This window comes from Eptatretus burgeri, chromosome 6, assembly GCF_056783735.1.
Source record: "Eptatretus burgeri isolate ZD-2024b chromosome 6, Ebu_testis_v1, whole genome shotgun sequence".
NCBI lineage: Eukaryota > Metazoa > Chordata > Myxini > Myxiniformes > Myxinidae > Eptatretus > Eptatretus burgeri.
This window is the reverse complement of record NC_140966.1, coordinates 61,212,552-61,234,212: the sequence shown is the minus strand read 5'-3', so window position 1 is coordinate 61,234,212 and position 21,661 is coordinate 61,212,552. Positions and strand designations below refer to the sequence as shown.

Genomic DNA, 21,661 nt, shown 5'->3' with positions numbered 1-21,661 from the left:
TGGGAAATGGAGCTCGGACTCAGGGCCCTCGGATCCCAAGCCACCACTTTAACCGTTAAGCCAACACCAGGCTTGGGAGCAAGGTGGGAGAGAGCGAGGAATTGGGAGGGGGGAGGGGTGAGCAACGCCTCACCACATGCCGCTATATGCTGTAGGAGGGAGGGGGTCGAGGAAGAGGGTGGGGATCGAGAGAGAGAGAGAGAGAGAGAGAGAGAGAGAGAGAGAGAGAGAGAGAGAGAGAGAGAGAGAGAGAGAGAGAGAGAGAGAGAGAGAGAGAGAGAGAGAGAGAGAGAGAGAGAGAGAGAGACCGAGAGAGACCGAGAGAGACCGAGACCTGTGAATCGAGGGAATAACCAATTCACTCTCACCTAATCAATTAAACCCAGGTAGCTAGGATTATATAAATAAATGCACTTCTCCCATGCTCTTTCAGCTGAAGAAGCTGCATATATCACACATAGTACATGCGTGTGGGAGCCTCATTGTTATGCATATCTGTCTGCACTGTTGCTGATGATTCACCCACAAGTGAGAAAACCAGTCCGGCAGCTGAGGGGGTGTGAAGCTTTGGGATTCTCATGTATGTACGATTTGTCAACGTCTTTATAGCTGTGGTGGAATTCTGGTAAGGGTTTGAAACAACAAAGGGCTTACCTTTGGTAGCCTTTCATGGATGCTATATGCAGCTTCTTCAGCTGGAATAGCATAGGAGGAGTCCATTTACTTATATAATCCAAGCAACCTGGGTTTATTGATTAGGTGAGAGCTAATTGATTATTCCCTCCATTCACAGGTGAAAGATGTAGGTGAGTCTTCGTTTTTATGTTGACTGCTTTTGACGTTTATTCATGCTACATGCTTGGGAGCCTTGTTGGTATGCATTTCTGTCTGTGCTGTCGCTGATGATTCACCAACTCGCAATGAAACCAGTCTGGCAGCTGAGGGGCTGTATTGCTTTGGGGCTGATTCTCATGTGTGTACTATATGTGCACATCTTTGTAGATGTTGAAGAACTCCGGGAAAGGTTTGAAACAGCAATGGACTTACTTTGGGTAGCCTTTCATGGTTGCTTTCTGCAGATACTTCGACGAGAGGAGCATGGGAGGAGTCGATATATATATATATATATATATATATATATATATATATATATATATATATATATATATATATATATATATATATATATATATATATATATATATATATTGTTTCGGATTTCAGAATCCAGTCTGATGAATGCATCCACACATCCAGGTCCTCAGACAGTTATTTCCTTAAATGCATGTTCAGATTAAGCCCATCCCCATGTCTAATGGGATTTTAAATGTGATGCATTGAGAAGGGTAAAGAATAGATCCCCTCTCTTATGGGAAGCTTTTTTTTTCCTTTACGACAGACACGTTTTTACACATTTCTTGCACAAGCGCTGGCGCCCGCCTTTTTTGAGAGTGCCCGCCTTTTTTGAGAGTGCACAGGTCATCATGGTAACCGTGCGCAAGTGGGGCGGGGTGAGCTTTGGGGGGACTCTGCGCCCGCCCAGATGGGCCACATATATTAAAATGAATTGGAGGTCCGTTCTGAGGAGAACAAAGCAAGAGGGCAAGCGAGTCAAAGAGGAAGCGAGAATTGAAGTGCGTGAGGGAAGAAGAGAGCCAGAGAGGAAGCGTGCAAGCGAGGAAGCATGCAAGCCCGCAAGTGAGCAAGTGAGCGTGTGGTGCGCGTGTGGGTGTCTGACCAGTGCCAACAACGAGACAATTCTTCCTTCCCAGTGCTTGAGCAAGCGAGTGTTTGGTGCGCGTGCGGGTGTGAGCAGCGCCGACGAGTGAGGCACGGGTCGGTCACCAACGTGTGAGGTGCGGGTCAGTCACCGACGGACCGTGTGGGTCACTGGACGTCACCATTTTCGGGAAGTGTGAGGAGCTGCCCGTGTCGCAGCACCAGGGTCGAAACCCACGACAGACGATCTCGATGCCCTCCCAGACATCGACTGGCGTTCAAGGCTGTTTGCGAGAGGGTGCACGGCAAGGCTGGGTGCTGGCGACGGACGTGACATGCACGCACACATTTCAGGACGTTTTCACTTCACGGACAACTACTCTCTGGTGAGCGAGATGACTCTTCTCCCCCACCCCTACCCCCGAATGATCTGCTGGGTACCCTTGTCTGTGTTTAGGTGTAAGTAAGTTAACCCCCTGATAAGCATCTGCTCTCTGTCTCTTCCCTGGCATTTTGATTGATTTTGCCTGAGTAATTATTCATTTCGGTTGCTTTGAAACTTATTCATTTATTAACCTCAGAAAATAAAGTCCTTTTTATTTATTAATTTTATTATTAATAAATCATTTATTGACTTCCAACCTGTCCGTGTTTGTCCTTTACTTCCATTGGTCTTGCATTGTCCGAACCGAGATAGACTGGGAGGTAATTACCACAGATTTGACCAAAAATAGTCTGCACGCACCAGCGGTTAAAACGGTCGGCCGCCCTAATTAAGATCTAATTGAGATAACATTGGTGCTTTGCCGAGGGCGCGCTCCCCGCTCAGGTAAACACGTGACCTCTAGTTAAGCGGAATACTTAGACGGTGGACACTGAAACTCGTGGTTGACTGGGTGGTGTTCATGGTTCTAAAACAACCCACCGTACCACAACGTTAATTGTGAGCGGTGGTCCCAGGTCTGGCTCTTCCGAGGACAACTGGGTATTAATCCCCCTGAGTGACAAGCTGGTGTCTCAGTACCCGTGGCTGCAACAATATATGTGTGTATATATATATATATATATATATATATATATATATATATATATATATATATATATATATATATATATATATATATATATATATTGTAGTTTCAGGTAACGTTTTGTATGAGCACTTGTGGAAGAAGGAAGTCGCATTGCAGCAGTTGGACAGAATGTTTTGTTTTTAACTGCACAAACTATATATCACATACCGTGACCTCACACACGCTGTCCCTCTCACACTCGGCCGTTCACTCACGCATGCCACCTCCCTCGCACACGTGGCTCCACTCACTCGCGGCCTTTCACTCACTCCCGTGGTTTGTTCCACGCACGGCGTGCTGGGAGGCACGCACTTCGGCACACTTGCCACCACACCACTCACACACGGAGGCGCGCTCACACCTTTCACCACACACACCGGGACAACCACACTGGGGATTAGTGCCACCACAAGGGGTTCCGGGGTCTCTATACCCCCCAAGCTCGGCGTGCACCTGTTCGCAGCACTCCTCCCCTCGACTCTGCTTGGCACGACCGAACCCGCCTGGTCGTGAGTCGCCTCAAGGGGGCATCCCTCCCCTCGTTCCTGGAGGAGGCTATCCAGCTGCTCGCACCGGGTCCCTACACGCTCCGCAAGCTCGCCCCCATTGTCCTCCACTAACTCCGTGTGTGTGTGTGCTCATCTTTACCCCCGTCTTCATCATGTAGTCTCTCCTTTACCGTTCCCATCTCCCGTGTCTCCACTATTTTTATTTCCTTTGTCGTCACCTCGTGTCTCGTCTCACACGTTTCGGTCTCCCCATTTAGTTTTTCCCTCTGTGTCACCGTCACTTTCTCCGTCACCTTTACACTTCTCGCCCAACACGTCTGCAAAATTATTTCCTCCTCACACGCCTCCATTGCGGGCCTGACAGCCGTTGCACTCCCCTCCAGCTCGTTCGCTCCCACACGTGGTGTCGCCATTTTGAGCTCCCCCTGTTATTGCCAACATTATCGCTGTGCCCGCCTGCAGGCTTCGGCTTATTTGCTGCACCTCACCCTGCATTTCTTTCATTTCTTCTTTTAAATTCGCCTTCATTTCATTTTGCATTTGTTGCATATTCGCGTTCATTCCCGCCAGCATGGGGCATAGCTGGGCCATGTCGGGTGCGCTCGGCTGAGCCGATTTGGCAAGGATCGGGGGGTTTTGGTGGAGAGGGGGAGGGGAGGTGTCATACGCCGCAGCCGCCGCTGCGCCCATTTCGGGCTCTGTGTCCAGTTGTGGGGGGGTTTGCTCCTGCACATGAAGCATTTCCTGCTCGGGGCTTTTGTCCTGGGCCATGGATCCTACATTTCTACACATATACATTTCTAATACCCCCGGCACCTGCTCGCCTTGAAACGCCATCTTATTTCACGTAAGAGATTAATTTGGCCTGCTTGTAATTTGGAGGGAATCGGGGGTCGCTCCTCTCACCCCTGAACCAATTCCCGTGAATTTAGTTGGAGACCGAGGTGGATTCGAATCTCACTCCCGGACACCAGTGTTACGAGGAGGGGGATCGGTTTGTATCCCACTCCTGACACCAGTGTTGCGAGGAGGGGGATGGGTTCGTATCCCACGACCTGACGCCAATGTTGCGAATTCGCGCCCGCCGACGTGCGAACGGCCAGGTAACTCGAATCGTGGCACATCGCCCACCGGACGGACAATTCTGTCGTGACCCTCTCGGAACAATGCCGGGAGCCAGTCACGGGTGGGGGTTTAAACCCCACCACAATCGTGCCAATTGCCCACCCGCGCAGGATAGGGTTGCTCGCCAAATTTGATCTACCTAAGTACCTGCGCGAGTGGTCGACCGGGCGATCATACCACGCCACAGGCCGACTCCAGACACGAACCGCTTAAGCGGTCCGTTCCGTGCTACAGTGATAACCGAGCGGTGTTATCGTCGGCCTTGACGGTTCCGATTAATTACTGGGCGTTTTAAACCCACTACGAACCCCTTACATGATGCAAGATGGAAATTAAAACGAAGGAAAGGAAACAGCGAAACGGGGAACAAGTTTACACAAGCACGTTTTATTCACGCGACACACGGAAAGCACGTATATACAGCCATAGAGAATACACAAAAAGCAAAGGCAAGAGTTAAAACCGAATACGCGTACACACGGCAACACTTTAAACAATACTACTTTATGGACAGGCGCCACCCACAGTCATCTACACAAACCCAAAGAAAAGAAAGGACTTCCCTTGGTGCGGCTGTCGAGTCCTCCTCCCACGACCTCCACTCCGAGCTCCGTCTCCTTCACTGTCCTCCACTGCCGACTCGACCAGACTCAACGACGACACAGCTCGACTTCAACGAGCTCCTCGGGCTCCACGAGTTCCACGAGCTCCACACCGACGCAGAGACACTCGACCACGACGACACAGCTCGGCGATGACCCAACAACGACTTCAGACGGAGGCGAGTTCCACGAGCCAGCGACAGAGCGAGACCTCAAGCCACCCCACTGGGACAAGGGAATAACCAACCAACCAACAACCACACGCAGATGAGTGAAGCGGAAGAGGAGGAGGAAGCGAGTGGAGGAAGAGCGAGAGGAAGAGAGAGAGAGAACGCGCCCCGCCCGTGTCCGTCTTTTATAGCGTGGGGCTCCGCCCTTCACTCCGCCCCGTTTTCGGCTCCACCCTCCTTCGAGAAGATTCTTGAAAAGGGGCGTTTCCTCACCCCGACTGCCTCACGCTGTTCATTCACCAATCGGCGGCGAGCTGCCCTTCCCCCTTCCCTCACACCAAGCGCTGGGAAGAATGGCAGGAAAAGCCCACCAGCATCGTTGGCGGTTTTTGTTTGTTTGAAATAAAAGACAGAGATAGAAAGACGACTAACTGGAGGATCGCAGCCTGAATGGATCACATAAATTCCCTCTATACAACGGGTTTGGGCTAACTACACATGTACCTATCGAGATATCTCACCTGAGGACCCTTTATGGTGTAATGCGAATTTCCACAGCCGTAACAATATCTATGATGATCCGTTATGAGCTTGAGCTGCGTGATTTATTCAGCGAGGTAAATCAGCTTTGCTACATTGGTGGCATACAACTGGGTCGGTCTAGTGGCTATTATTGACAACACTACTGATTGTACGGAAGCCAGTGGGACGATGATTGCATTTGATTTATTGGGACTGATAATGGGTAATATCAGGGCTGAAGAGAGTGGGGGGGGGGGGTTGAAAAGGGTGGGGGGTGGTTTGCTGCCTGGGGGTCCATTGAAGGTCACGAGCTTCTCCTATAATTTTTCTTTGAAACAGTAGGGCTAAACCTCTCATTGGCTCTTCCTCCTTTCCTCATCGTTCCATGATTGAAGAGTCATGGCCAGTGAAAGATCGCATTATGCTTTGTTTGAAGTCCCACGTTCTTGTGGGGCTGGCCACTGGCCAGGGGGAAGTTTGGCTCAAGTCTTTCAAGACCCGGCTGGTCAGGCATGGCATTCAACTACGGTTTAAGCAGGAATTTGTAATTTGCCCAGCGTGCCGGCAATAGCTTATGGACTCTTCACGAAAGACACCATGGGATCTTTAACGTGTCCACCAACTGTCAGTAATGGGACGCTCTGTTTAACGTCCATCCGAGGGACAACACACACATTGATGAATCACCCAGTCTGTAAAACACAGGGATGACAGTTTATAGCTGGGTTCAGATTCCAACCCAGGCTACAAAAGCAAAAGCAGCAGCGAAAGCAGCCACCGATTCATGGACAGACATGAACTTCAATTTGTATAACGGATTTATTAATGCTTTATTTATTTACTTTTCGATATATACTGTGAGTTGAGGCTGCTGCTGTGGTTTTGCTTTGTTTATGATTTTGTTGCTGTTCTAATTTAGGATAATCATTAAAGAAAGTTATTTTAAAAGTTACTAAAGAGAGAGCGAAATGGTTTTAGTCGGAGACCATGTTTGCCTTGCCACCCTTCAGAACGCAGAGTTATCTGTATCCGGCAGCCTAAGGATCAGAGGTTGGATAAAAGGTCTGAGGAGCTCCGTCGTGATTAACCCAGACCCTGGTTCTGATAAACCCATTAACAATGTATTGTAAGATTAAAAGAGCCATTACAAAATGGGTGGCAATATCCATAGGTCCATTAACATTTCAGATTTTTTTACTCTCCTCCCTTATGACTGGGTCGATTTTATTTTATTATTTTTTGAAACTGACCATCAGAGCCGCTCGGATCTATTATTTAATTAGCAGTTTCATGGATTTTCTGTCGAAGTATATAGAGAGAGAACGTAACGAGCATTGTGGAGCACTCTTGATATCCGATGGGCCACAAGTGGAGTAGTCATGCGGAAGTATTTCACAAATGATAGCGAGTGTAATGCGACTCAAATACTCCTTGGGTTACCCATCTGATATCAAGTGGTACACAATGCCAGTTAGGGTTTATTTTATCCTATGATCCCTAAAATTGGATGGAAAACAGCTGGGATCTTCAGTGCAAAATTTTCTCAATCGATGACGTTACAGTTGATTCCACACTCCAAGATGGCTGCCGAGAGTTTCGTTTGCCAGAAGAAGAAATGACCAACATATCCATTCTAATATATATATATATATATATATATATATATATATATATATATATATATATATATATATATATATATATATATATATATATTTACATATATGTATGGGAGAACAGAGGGAAGGGGCGAAGTGTGGAGGGAAGGGAGTGTTCTCAACTTGTGTTTGGCCAGGGACTTGAGGGGGTAAAGGGGGGATTCTCAACTTGAGCTTGGTTGGGCAATTTGGGGGGTGAGGGACTCTCCATTTGCATTTGGGTCGGGGGACTTTAGGGGAAGGGAGAAGGGGTTCTCGACTAGGTTTACTTTTACTTAGAGTCTAGCTTTACTCCCTACACCTCATGGAGGTGTATATAAGTGAGGGGGACTTGAGGGGGGAGGGTTAGTTTATCCCCTTATAACTTGTGGAGGCTAAGGTGGCTTAAGTGAGAAGAGGACTTGAGGAAGGTGTGGGTGTTAACCTCCTACCGTTTTATAGGAAGGGTGATTCATCAATGTTTGCCATCCCTCGCATGGATGTAAAACTGGACGTCCCATCTGCCGGTATTAGTACAGGATTGAACGGAATGGGGTACCTTCAAACTGCACATTCAAACAGATTAAATTGGTCAAGGTTAAAGCAGCACACCATTTTTAAAGAGATTATAACATGGGCTTTCCTTGAGGGATGAGAATCGTACTGTGGCTTGCAACCTGTATCTGGAACTCTCTGAGCTAGTAATTACGCTTACTATTCAGGTTACTTGCCTAATCTTACATTTTAAAAACTTTTGTCAAATTTAACTAAGACAAAGAAACACATTTATACTTGTATTGGAAAAGGAGGGAGATCAGGCATTGGATGATATGAGTGAGGAAAGTGAAAAAGAAACCGTTGCGGTTCCATACGACGTTTTGTACGAAACCGCATGGACGAAAAAGGCAAGCCCCAAAGTACACCGAAATGACAACCACAAAGGTTTTTTTTTAATTGAGTTCTTTAAAAGTGTAATTCAAGTGGAAAATGAGCAAAAGTCAATTGAAAAATATATGAAGCCACAGAGATCCAAAAATGTCGGTTTATGTGTTCACAGCGAGACCCAGCACGGAGAAGTTTCGAACACAAGGTTCGATTCGACATTGGATGTTTTTTTGCATTGTTTTTTAAGGTATCTATCTAAAATGAAAGCAGATTGCACAAAAATGTGAAACAATGTGACGTCGTATAAAAAAAATTTTGTTATATTTTTCAATCTGGAATATATGGCCTGTTCCACCGGCCCGAAAAAGGTCATTATATCATTCCTCGTGTTTTTGCATCACCACGGTGATACTTTATTTAACGTATAATGCTGGATGATACCCCCATTTAAGAGCCATTAGGTCCGGAGAGTGCATGCGGAGGTCGAAAAATATTGATATTCACGTAATTTCGAGTTGTGTGCATTTTTGTCCATCCCAGATACAACTGGAAATAAGTGGTGCCATAAATTAATGGTACCACCACATCTCACAGCACTCTCAGTACCAGAGTAGAGTTCAGACATCAGATCGATCAGTTTTGGTGGCACCCCACGAAGACCTAGAATCCTCCAGAGGGCATCCTGATTCACTAAATCGAACGCTTTACAGAGATCAACATAGGCTGCAAGCAGCCCCTGCCGAAACTCTCGTCTGCATTCGGTGAGGACCCGAAGAGCAAGGATACGGTTAATTGTTGACCTCTTTGGTGTGAAGCCTGACTGCTCTGGATGCTGGTGCTCAAGCAGATGGTGGCGAACCATATCAATAATTATACGAGCAAAGACCTTGCCCGGCACTGAGAGCAGTGTCACCCCTCAGAAATTGTTGCAGTCTTGGCGATCACCCTTCCCTTTCCAGAGAGGGACAACAAGGCTCCTCTTCCAGTCAGTTGGGATGATGCCTGTGTTCCAGGCAGAGCACAAAACTGCATGCAACGACACGAGTGCAGCATTTCCACCAGCCTTGAGAAGTTCAGCATGGATGCCACAGATCCCCGGAGCTTTACCCCATTTCAACCGGTTCACTGCAGCCTGTGTATCCACAAGCGAAGGTGGACCACAGTTGATTTGAGGGTCAGCAACAGGAATTGTTACACCCTTGACGTCCAACTCGACAGCTGGTCGATCAGCCTGGCACAACCGCTCAAAGTAACCGGCCCAGCAGGCCTTCACTTCTGACTCCTCTGTCAAGAGCCTACCACTCTCGGCTTTAACTGCAGTGCTCCGAGGGATGAACTTGGATGAACGCAATGCGTGAATTCCCCTGTAAGCAGGATGAGAATCACTTGACCACAGGTGATGCTCTACCCCCTCACAGATTCCTTGCACATAGGCCTCCTTGTCCACTCTTAGCACACATCCAGTTTTATGCCTCAGCTCCCTGAACAGGTCAGCTCTGCCATTCAGCCTGGCCCTGCGACTCTGGTCAATGGTATCCACTGTCCCTTGAGAGAAAAAATTCTTCTTTGCCCTATGGTGAGTTCCAAGACATCCACCGGCAACATCAAGGACGGTGATCTTGAAGGCACTCCACAACTCTTCAGGACCTCCCAAAGCACCCATACCCCCCAAATCTATACTCAGCTTGTTCGCAAACTCCTCAGCTACCCTCTCATCCTTGAGCTTGCCAACATCCAGCCGAGGCTGGGATGGTACCATTCTCCTGAATTTAAGGTGCAACCTCAGAGTTGCTACAATAAGCTGGTGGTCAGTATTGAGGAACTGAGCACTCCGGTAGACCCTGCAGTTCTGGATCATCCTCCAGCAACCATCAACGAGGACATGGTCAATCTCCTTTGCCGCACCGCCAGCGTTGGAATACCAAGTCCAGCGATGAGCTTGTGGGCGCTGAAACCATGAACCAGCCACCCTAAGTCCATGACTTCTTGCAAAGTCAAGGAACTTAGTGCTGTTCTATTTCATAGTTCCTGACCCATGGGGACCAACACACATCTCATAACCATCCCTATCAGTTCCAGTCGATGCATTGAAATCCCCCAAGACTAGAAGTATATCTCATCTGGGGCACTGATCAACCACAGACTCGAGTGTGGCGAAGAATGCATCCTTCACGGTGAGATCACTCGCCTCAGTCGGAACATAAACACAGACCAGGGAAATGACACCGAAGGAGCGACGAATCCTTAGTCTCATAATACGCTCGTTGACTGGTGTTACCTCAATTATCATTGGAGTCAGCTTATTGGACACAGCTACAGCAACTCCTTGGGAATGGTAACTATCAGAGCGACCAGACCAATAGTAGGTGTAACCACCCACCATGATCTCGCCGCAATCCGGTCTCCGAACCTCAGAGAGTGCTGCAATACCGATGTCCAAACGCTTGAGCTCAGATGATAACAGAGACAGGTGATCATCCTCTCTTGGGGAAGGGACATTCCTGGCACCCACCCGAAGGGACCACCTCAGGTTAACCCAAGGAGACCACCGTATGGTGGACGACACGTCAGCACCACTCCGCCACACTCTCCCACAATCTGACCCAGGAATGTTACCCCATGGTTTCCCTCCTATCATCAAAGATTGGGGGTCCCAAAGACTTTGCCCCAATCCCGTCATCCGGTGAGCTGCCCTGCGAAGGGAAGCTGCACAGGAGGTACTCCCACGGAGTGGGTTTTCAGATTTCTTTGCGTTTTTGTGTTTTGCGGAATGAAGGGTTTTACGGTGGCCAGAGTGCAAATCCTGCCACCAACCTCCTAATAAGAAGTAACCCAACTGCAAGAGGACGTCCGCAACTGCAGGAGACAGCAATTCAGAAATGATTCCCACCATCTCACGTACCCGCTTACAAAACAATAAAGGCATGAGTGTGTAAGATGAAAGATAACAGCTCATTACAACATGCACATAAGGGCTTTTCAGAGGACGACGTGTTGGACTGGTGTTCATGTGGCAGAGACGACTGAAGCTGTACGGCAATGCATGGAGGGAGATCCACACAAATCAACAACAAAACTCTCAGCTGAATCAGGAGTCACATGTCATTGCAACGAATACTGAAGGAAAACATTGGGATTTTTTCTTCCAAAATTCAGCTTTTTTCATGCACAATGAAATTGATCACAGAAGACTGTATTAATTTTTAACCCGCTTTTCTTCAGCACTGGAAAAGGAAGACCTCCATATTGATGTCATCATTTTCTCTGGTGGGTTTCATATTTACATTAATAATGGATGATGAATAAACTGAATAACACATTTTGGGGATTCGTAAAAGCACAAGAACATGAAGAAGTTTCACTTTCACTGTCTGGAAAGCACCGTGTGATGTGGATCAAGTGCTGTCACAAATCTAAGTCCCTATTTTTTTGAAAACCCTTATACCGAAATGGCAGTAACTGTGCCATCAGATCATCATCTTTACATGCCAAAGACTTACCTCTGCAATAGAGTGAGACTTTGAGAGATAATTAAATCTGTGGTTTCAGCAAGATGGAGCCACATCCCACACCTCCAATGATTGTCTTACTTGGCTGATAGAAAAAAATCTCCTCGTCGTCTTTTTAGTCACAGACCTGAATTCCTGTGGCCACAGGATTCCCTGACTTTTCATCACTGGATTATTTTTCTGGAGACTTCTCAAGCAGAGAGTGTTTCATTTTAAACCAACAACAATTTCTGATTTGAAAGATGCACTTATTCAGATTATCTCGGGAGTTATGCAAAACATCCTTCAGAAAGTGATGTGTATCTTGTTGCTGCATATAATATAATATATACATAAATACATGCAGACGTACATACAAATATGGTAGGTTTTTGGAGACTTGCTATGATTCAATAAGCTTTTACCTGAGTATGTTAAACTTTTTTAAGACTAAGAAAGGCACAAAAGTTTATATTATTGTAAATGAGACAAACATTGAGGTGTGTTCATCAAATGGAAGGCATATATTATTTAACCCACTGTATTGTTTCCTAAGTTTCCAAACACTTCCACTCATTTGTTCCCACATTCTCCTTGCTCCAGCTCCTCACCAGCTCATGTTATCTACTTCCTTTGACTGGTCTGTACATCCCATGTTTACCAGTTCTGCATCTCTCCATTTTCAGCATACAGACCCAACTGTGTCACTTAACCAATATAATGACCTGTTTACATACAGGGAGCCTGTTGTTAGCTTAGTGTTTAGGATGGCTGGCTTGGGACCTCAGGGTCCTGAGTTTGAGCCCCTGTTGGTGATTGAATTAATACCAGGTGTAATTGACTCAGCCTGTCATCCTTCTGAGGTTGGTGAAATGAGTACCATTGCATTGGGGTAATAACCATTCAGGGTAACCAGTGTTGGAGTGGAAACCTGTCCAGGACTGTACTCATTCCCAATGAAACTGCTTCAGGAGCACTCTGTGCCATTAAAGTGCAAAAGGAATGGTATTAGTTGTTATTATTTTATAAATTATTATTATTATTATTATTATTATTATTACATATAGGATGGTCTGGGAAGTTGTGATAAACAAAGTGAAGGTTGGTACAGAAAGCAAAAGGGAAGAATTTTATTTTTATGATCTGATAAAATGAAACAGCTCCTTTTGATGCTTCTTGCTTCTCACCAAGTCATTGACGATTCTCCAAAACTTCCATTTCAATAAAGCTTTAAGTTGCGTATATAAAACAATTTTTTGTCTCTATCTATTAAATTATACATCTTTTTTAATGTTTGCCATTCTTGGGGCAAAATAATTGAAAACATACTTTATAAACAAACCAGAATAAACAGCTCTTCAGAATATGTGCTTGTCCTTCCTGGAAATACTCACATAATGACTGCAATCGCCCTAATGTGGATGGATGTGGGAACTTCTGACCTCCTCGTGTTACAAATCACAGGCCCAGCTCCTGAAGCAGTCACAGAAAAAATATACCAGATCAGCCGCAAGCTCGAAGAGTTCGCCATCTGTCCTGACCTGAACGTCGATCTAAACCGCCTTGGCTGCCAAGAGTTTGACCTTGAGAACAAGTTCAAACCTTTCAGAGGTCAGCACATTCCACAGACATCTTAAACGTTGCTCTGTTTGTTTGTAATTGTATGGTGGTTGGGTAATAGTCTTGGGCTAGTACATAACTTCAGATGTGTGTTGTTATTTGACAATAAGAAGGGAAATCTCTCTGTTTGTTAGGGAATTGATGATGTCGAAGTACTTGTTCACCGAGTTGATAAACCCACACAGTGTTGTTCTCCCATTAAGGTTACAAACTTGAGCAGTTCTGCTCCCCTTCGGGATTACAAAAGGGACTAGACATTTGGAAAAGAGTCTGAAACACGTGAATGATCCATTGAGTATTCCATACAGAAGCCCTTATATCTCCAATATTTGTCTTTCACTGCATATCTAGTGGAGGTGATCGATTCTGTCGAGGTCTACGCCAGCAGGCTGCGAACCATCTTTGACTTTGCAGCCATCAAAGAGCTGCTCTCTGGTCCCAACCATCTGAAGATCCGCATTGACACCATGCATGGGGGTGGGTTTTCCCTCACCATCATCTTATCCATAAGAGTTTGAGGATGACCCTTGAACACCCCATTAGCACCATTGATGGACCGGTCTCCCTTTTTGCGTTTTTTATTTTATTTTACACTTTTCCGTGTTCACCCAAATTTTCATTTCCATGTTTTACACTTTCCGTTTGACAGTAATGGGTCCATACGTGAAACGAATTATTTGCGAAGACCTTGGTGCACCTGCAAACTCAGCAGTCAACTACACTCCACAGGAGGACTTTGGAGGACAACCACCAGACCCAAATCTCACAAATGCCAGTGAACTAGTGAATGCCATGAAAGGAGGAGAGTTTGGATTTGGAGCTGCTTTCGATGCAGATGGAGTGAGTCTTTGTTTACATCATTTCTCGTATTGATAATAAACTCATTGTTCCAATCCCATTGTCTCAGACACGAGACACGTCTTAATGTGAATCCATGTGATCATTGCACCCTACCTCTCTTGAGTCGATTACAGAAATAGTGTGCAAGACTGAAGCTTTAAAATGCTACTCCCTCAGAGTTATTGTTAACTCTTTTGTGAGAACTATTTCGGAATTGTAAGATTTTATTTTAGTTCAGGATTTATTCTATCTGGTTCACTTCCCCATGACTGCTCAATGCTATGGGATATCACTGATGACATGTCTGGGTTCTGGAAATGAAGCAGTTGCTTGAGGTTTCCTTCTTGCAACATCTGTTACCATACATGCAATATGTGTTCAGCTGATGTTACCCGAAGGATAGAAAGAGCAAGCGTTTATTGTTTGATTCTAATTTTTGAATATTGGGAGAAATGCAAGTCAACCTCAAGAATGGGTGGTTGTTGTTAGGATTGTCTCCCATGTTTGTGTGAGTGGTTATTGTGTGAATGGTTGTATGATTTGTATGAGTTATTGTGTGAGCTGTATGAGTGGTTGTTTGAAGCTTTGTCTGTCTCAAAGTGTTGTGTCACATGTCAGAGTGTCATTCAAAATGAAAGAATTATTCCAATCTCTGTCCATCTGTTCTTATTTTCCACCATTTAGTTTTTAATTGTCTTTGTACCTTGGTTCCTTCACCTATCGCTTGCTTCATCTGTCCATTGTCAACAACAGCCCATATATGTGAGGCTGGTGGATGCATTGTCACTGAAATGGCAGACAAGAATTCCACGGGCTGACTCACAGACGTGTATTGGCCAGTCGTGTGCCAACTATGCAGGGCAGATGCACGCGGCATGCAGGATGGACCAGAGGGAGATAACCTGAAAATAGAAGGCGAGGGAGAGATCTGTACTGAGAGAAGATATATATAGCGGTGTAGTGTCTCTTGGGCACATCACCTGGCAATTTCACTGCTGTGAACAGTTGGCTCGTGGCTAACGCATATCCACTCAAGAGCTGCGTACACTGCTGCCCGAAAGCTTGACCATCTAAACAATCAGTGAAACTTTGTGATTAAGTTGTTTCACATGAATGTCTGAGTCGAAGTTTGTGGACATAGACTGTGCTGTTGAAAAAAAACCTCTTTCCGGTAGAATTGCCTTGGCATGTCCTCTTGCAATGTCCATCAAACTAATCCCGATAAAACGGCGCCATTACGTACCTCCCTTATCCAGCAGTGTGACTTGGCGACGCCAAATGTAATTCCTGTTTACTTAACACCATTCCCTGTGGTCTCTTTGTTCACATTGACAACCCAAAGGTTGTCATTTTTCCACCGATGGTGTTCAACTCTCCCACTCCCACCCCCTGCTCTTTATTCCCCCAACCTCCTCACTTTTTACAAATGTGCTCAGACCCATGCCATGCCCATCATTACCCCATGCCCATAAACCTACACTCCACACCTTCCCAAATTCATCTGTAATATTATCACCCTGGTACTGACCTTGTCCATCAAATCTCCAACCTTGCTGTTCTACCTCCAACATTCCCACCCCAGATTTCTTCTCTTTTGTCTTATCTTATATACAGGACTTCTGTTGTCTTTCTGTCTAAGTTGTCATCACACACTGTCTATATGCTATTTATTTTCTGTTTTTATTTTTTCATTCAATCCACTAACCGTTTCCTTAATGTGTCATTATTTGTCTAATTTGCACAAAACAACCATGTAAAATCCTGAAAAATATCTGGATAATGTTTCTTTCTCCTTTTCTCTCACTTGCATTGCTTCTCAGGACCGAAGCATGATTTTGGGAGAGAACGGCTTCTTTGTGACACCATCCGACTCCATTGCCGTCATTGCTGCCAATGCTTTCTGCATCCCATACTTTAAGCGTGTGGGCATCCGTGGTTATGCACGCACGATGCCGACAAGTACCGCGCTGGACAGGTACAAATTTTTTCATCCCCCTCAATCCCTCAATCCCTCAATTTAAAATATTTTTTTCTGATATTGTTCTCTGCACAAGTCCTTGTTGAGCTTCTGCATTAGTTGCTGCACAAGGTGTAGAGCTTGTTCTCTGCACGAGTCCTTGTTGAGCTTCTGCATTAGTTGCTGCACAAGGTGTAGAGCAGATGGTTCCGCACAAAACAATTGTTTGAAGAAACAAATTTTAATGTCTTTTTTGCTTGATTTTATTTTTTTACTCCACATACACGAAGCGAAAAGTTGGTTTCAGCAGTTGGTTCATGTCTGTCTGCCTCTCCGTCCATCCATCTACAAACGTCAGTTTATCATCGAGGAACAACTTGATTTCAATTGAATGTTATATTTTGAACACAAATCAGAAAACAAACCTGTAGTTTAACAGTACTTTGGCTCTGAATTTTTCCCCATCATACATGTGTCGGGAGGAGTGAGATGATGTTTTTACTCTGTCTGCCTGTCTGGCACTCAAACAAAAATTGAAAATCATTCCAAACAGGAACCTTACTGTTTTTAGGTCAGATCGTTGACCTAATATAACCGTTCGATGTCCTCAGATCTGTTTGTCTTTCTGTCTGTCTGTCTGTATGTTTGTCTGCCTGTCCTTCCGTCTGTCAACAATTTTTATTTTTCTATCTCCTCCTCAACGTCTTGGCCGATTGAGTTCTAACTTGACATGATGAAATACGAGTAGCAACTCGATCGTCTCCATCGATCGTCTGAGCCCTTTTTCGCATTTTCGCCTCGGGGTCAAGGTTACAGGGTCATCAAGTGCAAAATAACCGATTGGTCGAACGGCTATAATGCATAATGGGTTTCATCGGGATTATTAAGAAGATTTAATTCGACCAACTAGTTTCTCGTTACCTCTGTCATCTGGCCATGTTTATTGGGCAACACGAGGTCCGCTGACTTCAACACGGCTTCGCGAGGTTATTTTAAGTACAATTCAAATTCTGTTTTCACTTTTCATAGTCGCTGAGGTTGGTTAACACTCGGTTACATCGTTTTGTGAAAATTGAATGTTTATATCCTCGGTCTGTGTGGAACGCATTGCAGCGAGGGATAGCTTCCATGGGCTTCCATCCGTTTCCATGCCATATAACGAGGCTGTCTTAAGTTCTAGTTGATTTCTGTTTTCACTTTTGGGACCTTCTGGTGTCGCTACACGTTTAACGAAGATAATTTTCGTGCAAATCTGCTCAGAAACACATTTTTCATGAGGAAAATATATTGAATTCAAATAACCGTGAGACTCTGGAAGGGACGGACACCACATGCTTTCCGTTCGCTGCTTCACCTCGTAACCTGTCCTCCTGAGGGACTGCTTATTCATAGTGTCTGGGAGATTAATGTTTATATTTTAGATGGTTTGGGGATGTGCTCTACAAGTATCTGAAAGAATTCCGGTGAAAAACGGACGTTTTAAGATTTTGTTCGGGAATTTCAACCGACGGTGAGCTGATTGGTCACATGACGGCGAGCTGGCTGGTCACGTGATCCCGTGCGACGTGCAGGCAGCGAGTGATTGGGCATCTCGGTGGCCCGAGGGTCCTTTTTAGTTGGGGTCCAGCTCTGTCCTGGATACAGCCATTAAATGTACACACTTAGAGTATTTATTTCATGGCCATAAACGCGGGTTTGAAAATTGTATAAGGCTTGTAGCATGGTATTGTGTACACTGTGGTCCTAAATGAGGAGAAAGCTTAGAAATTGAACCCAGTTTTAATAAGATAAACAACCTTAATGTTATATAATGCCCAAGTGTCTGTGCTTTCAGAAAATGTATACTTTGCTATGGGTCCTATGGATATAGTTGCTCACAAAGCATGTTTTTTATCCAAACACAGGCTATCAAAAATGTTAGGAAGTACGTAACAAATTGCATTTACCAAGCTGCTACAAAATTACTGGTAGCTATAAGCTTGATTTTATAACCATAGAATAAGTTTACCAAGATGGTAAACCTATGATATAAAAATCAATACCAAAGGCCAGTTTGTGTTCAGTATACAGAACATCAAAGGTCGTTAGGAAGTACGTAACGTTTTAAAGAAATCTGCACTTTTAATCCTAAGATCTTAGTTTGGTCAGAGCTTTGACCCTGTCAGAGCAATAGAAAGAGGAAGAATTAAGCTCTGCCCAAATAGATCCTGAATCCCCATGATGTTGGCTAACAAATGATATGCAAAACTTAATCATACAATGACTTTCATTTTTTGGTCCCCCGTGTCCGAAATGTGTACATAATACTTTACTACCAGCCATAATGATGTTGGGAATGATTCCTAGAATATGGAGATTTTTGCTTCGAGCGGCCTCACGCGTTTATTTTAAATTCAATTTAAATTCTGTTTTCACTTTCCGTAGTCGCGAAGGTTGATAAACACTCGGTTACATCAAGTTTTGTATCTGAGCTGACTGTCAAAGCCGCTCGGGTGTATTTTTAAAGATGTTATAAAGAACACAAACAACAGGCTCGAAAAATTAATGGAATGTGTTGGATAAGGTGGTGTAATAGCCATTGTGTCAACTGTGGTAAACTGAAAAAAGACACTGTCAAAATAAATGATTGGGTAAAATGAAATGGATAACTTCTTCTTCTTCTCCCTTCTTTCGTATGCGGATGTGGGTTAACATCATTGGCTGAGGGCACGGTTACTGCTCATGCAATGCCCTCTGTAGGTTAGAGTAGGAATTTGAATGAGGTTCATGGTGCCGGCAATAGCTTGTCTACTCTTTTCAAAGGACACCATGGGATCTTTAACGTCCACCAACTAATGTCAGTAGACTGGATTCCTGTTTAACATCCATCCATGGGATGGCACACACATTGCCTGTGAAACACCAGGATGACAGTTTTAACCGAGTCGGGATTCAAACCCAGGCTGGACAGCCGAGAGGCAAAGTCTGCAGACCTCGAGACCATCCTGTCAGCCCAATAGATAACTGAGTGCTTTGAGTAAAAGTACTAAGTTCATGTTTGGGTCACATTGCTTCCTCTCCACTATAGAGCCTCCTGTGCTTTCCAATAACATTTCTATCCCACAACGGAAGCAGCAGGGAAAATGGCCGAATTTAATGACAATACTTGTGATTTGATAATATTCACTATCATCCAAGTAAAGATCTAATTCATCTGTTTGAACCTTCATTTGTAGGTTTTGTTGAGTGACCTAAGAGGCTTCTATGGTATGAACTTGCAGGAAAGACAGGCCAAGCAAGTCATTCAACATGAGTATTTGGTTTGCTTGCACAAGGACTGCCTGAGAGGTTGGAATAATTGTCATCATGACCTCAAGATCTCTCAGAGTCGTTAAAGAGCACACAAAATGAGTGCTTTGACATGTTCCTTGGTTTATAATAATAATATATGAATTCCCTAACAAGGAACTTCAATGCAGGAGGAGGCTATTAGGCCCATCAAGCTTGCACAATCGCTGCCAAATTATGGTTGTTTGCCCATGCTCTATCATATTTAAATTCTGAGCATAAAGCAAGGAAGCAGCAGCACATGTCATTTTAAAAGTCTTTGCAATGACTCAGCCAGGATTCGAACCACTGAAATCCCAGACTCAGAACAGATACTGTTTCATCACTGAGTCAAGTGTACTTCACCCTCGCCAATTTGCCTAATCTATCGGCATGCAACAACTTGCCATCCTTCCAGGATGTACACTGTACAGTAATTTATTATCTTGCCAAAACGAAGTTTTTGCAAGATATGTTAGTCAGCTTGTATGTTTTTTTTTTTGTTTGTTTGTTTGTCTGTAATCACGTATCGATCACTCTGCAGAGCACAGTTATCATTGGAAATTTTTGTAACTTCGCATATCAGAGTCCTATAGAGGTCCCTTTCAGCGCATAAAATTTTCAACGTCAAGGTCAAAGGTCAAGGTCACTTTGTCGCAAATCAGGGGAGTCGACGAAACCCTTATTTTTTGAGTCATTTTTATCCGATCGTCTTCAAACTTCATGGGAATATAGTTCATGGTCTGGCGCTCAGCTGATTAATTTTTGGTGGCGATCGGCCTTGACCTTCATGGTTAGCGCTGGAGGTCGAAAGTTTTTTACCCCAAGGTCAAATTTTGAAATCTTAGATACCATATCGAGTAATACCTCATATGAAAGCGCTTGATAAGTGCTTTCCAGATCTGTCAAAAGTTTGACTCCATGACGTCATGACATCAAATGACGTCATGACGAAAAAACGGATTTTTCATGAAAATTTTATTTCCTCAGTTCTCATCAAAATCTCTTGATATTTCATGTACAACGGTCCTGGAGAGATACCATTAACCGTACGAAAATATAAAGGTCAAGGTCAAAGGTCAAGGTCACAAAAAGGTCAATAATCAAGGTCGACGAAACCCTTAATTTTTAAGTAAGGTTGATCAAAGGATCTCTAACCTTGGTGGATATATAGGGTGTGGTATGGCGCTCAGCTGATTAATTTTTGATGTTAATCGGCCTTGACCTTCAAGGTCAACCGAAAGGTCATTCTTTTTTTAACCCTAAGGTCAAATTTTCAAGTTTCAGTTACCATATCGAGTAGTACCTCAAATTAAAGCTCTTAATAAGGGCTTTCTAAACATACAACTATTTTGACGATGTGACGTCATTTGACGATGTTATGACGAAAAACTGCATTTTTCATGTATTTTGCATTGATTTAGTTCACATCAGAAACTCTTGTTTAGGTCACTCTGTATAGCAAAGTTCTCATTGGAAACTCTTGTGGGTTCATATATGGTTGTCTTTTTGGAATACTTTTCAGTGCACTTAATGGTCAGAATCAAGGTCAAATGTCAAGATCACTTTGAAGTCAATTATGGAGTTCGATGAAACCCTTCTTTTTGAGTAATTTTCATCGAATCATCTCCAAACTTTGTGGGAATGTAGTAAATGGCTTAGCGCTCAGTTTATTAGTGTTTGTTTGTGATCGACCTTGACCTTCAGGGTTAGCGCCTGAGGTCGAACATATTTGACCCCAAAGTCAAATTTTCAAGTTTTAGGAACCATATCCTGTAGTACCTCAAATTGAAGTCCTCGATGAGTGTTTTCTAGATATGTCAAGCTTTAGCCATTATGACGTCATTGGGTAACGTTATGAGGCAAACACGTATTGTTCATGGTCACTGTAAAACGATTATCATCGGAATCTCTCGTAGGCAGGTATTCCTCAAGGAGTCGCTCCTAGTGGATAGCAGTTCTGTTCACCTGAGTGTGACCTTAAATTAGTCACTCATGTTCACATTTTGGCAAGATACTGGTCACCCTGGGGGTGACATTGGTTCTTTTATTTGTTTGTTTTTTGTTTGTTTACTTACTTGTTTACTTTTACAGTGATATAAGGCTCATAGAGGAGCTTGTCCACATATCACATGCAGGGCAAAATCATTCATCGATGTCAGTGCACTTTCCCATGATTTACACATATATGGCAAATAGGATTTGAAC

The 21,661-nt window shown here is 44.3% G+C and overlaps 1 protein-coding gene across 4 annotated transcripts in view; it reads left to right on the top strand.

The window, feature by feature from the left end:
- The window catches only part of LOC147024916 (phosphoglucomutase-like protein 5), a 121,861-nt gene that overhangs the window by 25,258 nt on the left and 74,942 nt on the right, over positions 1–21,661 (top strand). For all 4 annotated transcript variants that reach the window (XM_085885316.1, XM_085885317.1, XM_085885320.1 and 1 more), the window contains exons 3-6: positions 13,195–13,341; positions 13,702–13,827; positions 14,000–14,190; positions 16,011–16,165. In XM_085885316.1, the coding sequence (XP_085741442.1) occupies positions 13,195–13,341; positions 13,702–13,827; positions 14,000–14,190; positions 16,011–16,165 (619 nt within the window). The remainder of the gene's footprint in view (positions 1–13,194; positions 13,342–13,701; positions 13,828–13,999; positions 14,191–16,010; positions 16,166–21,661) is intronic.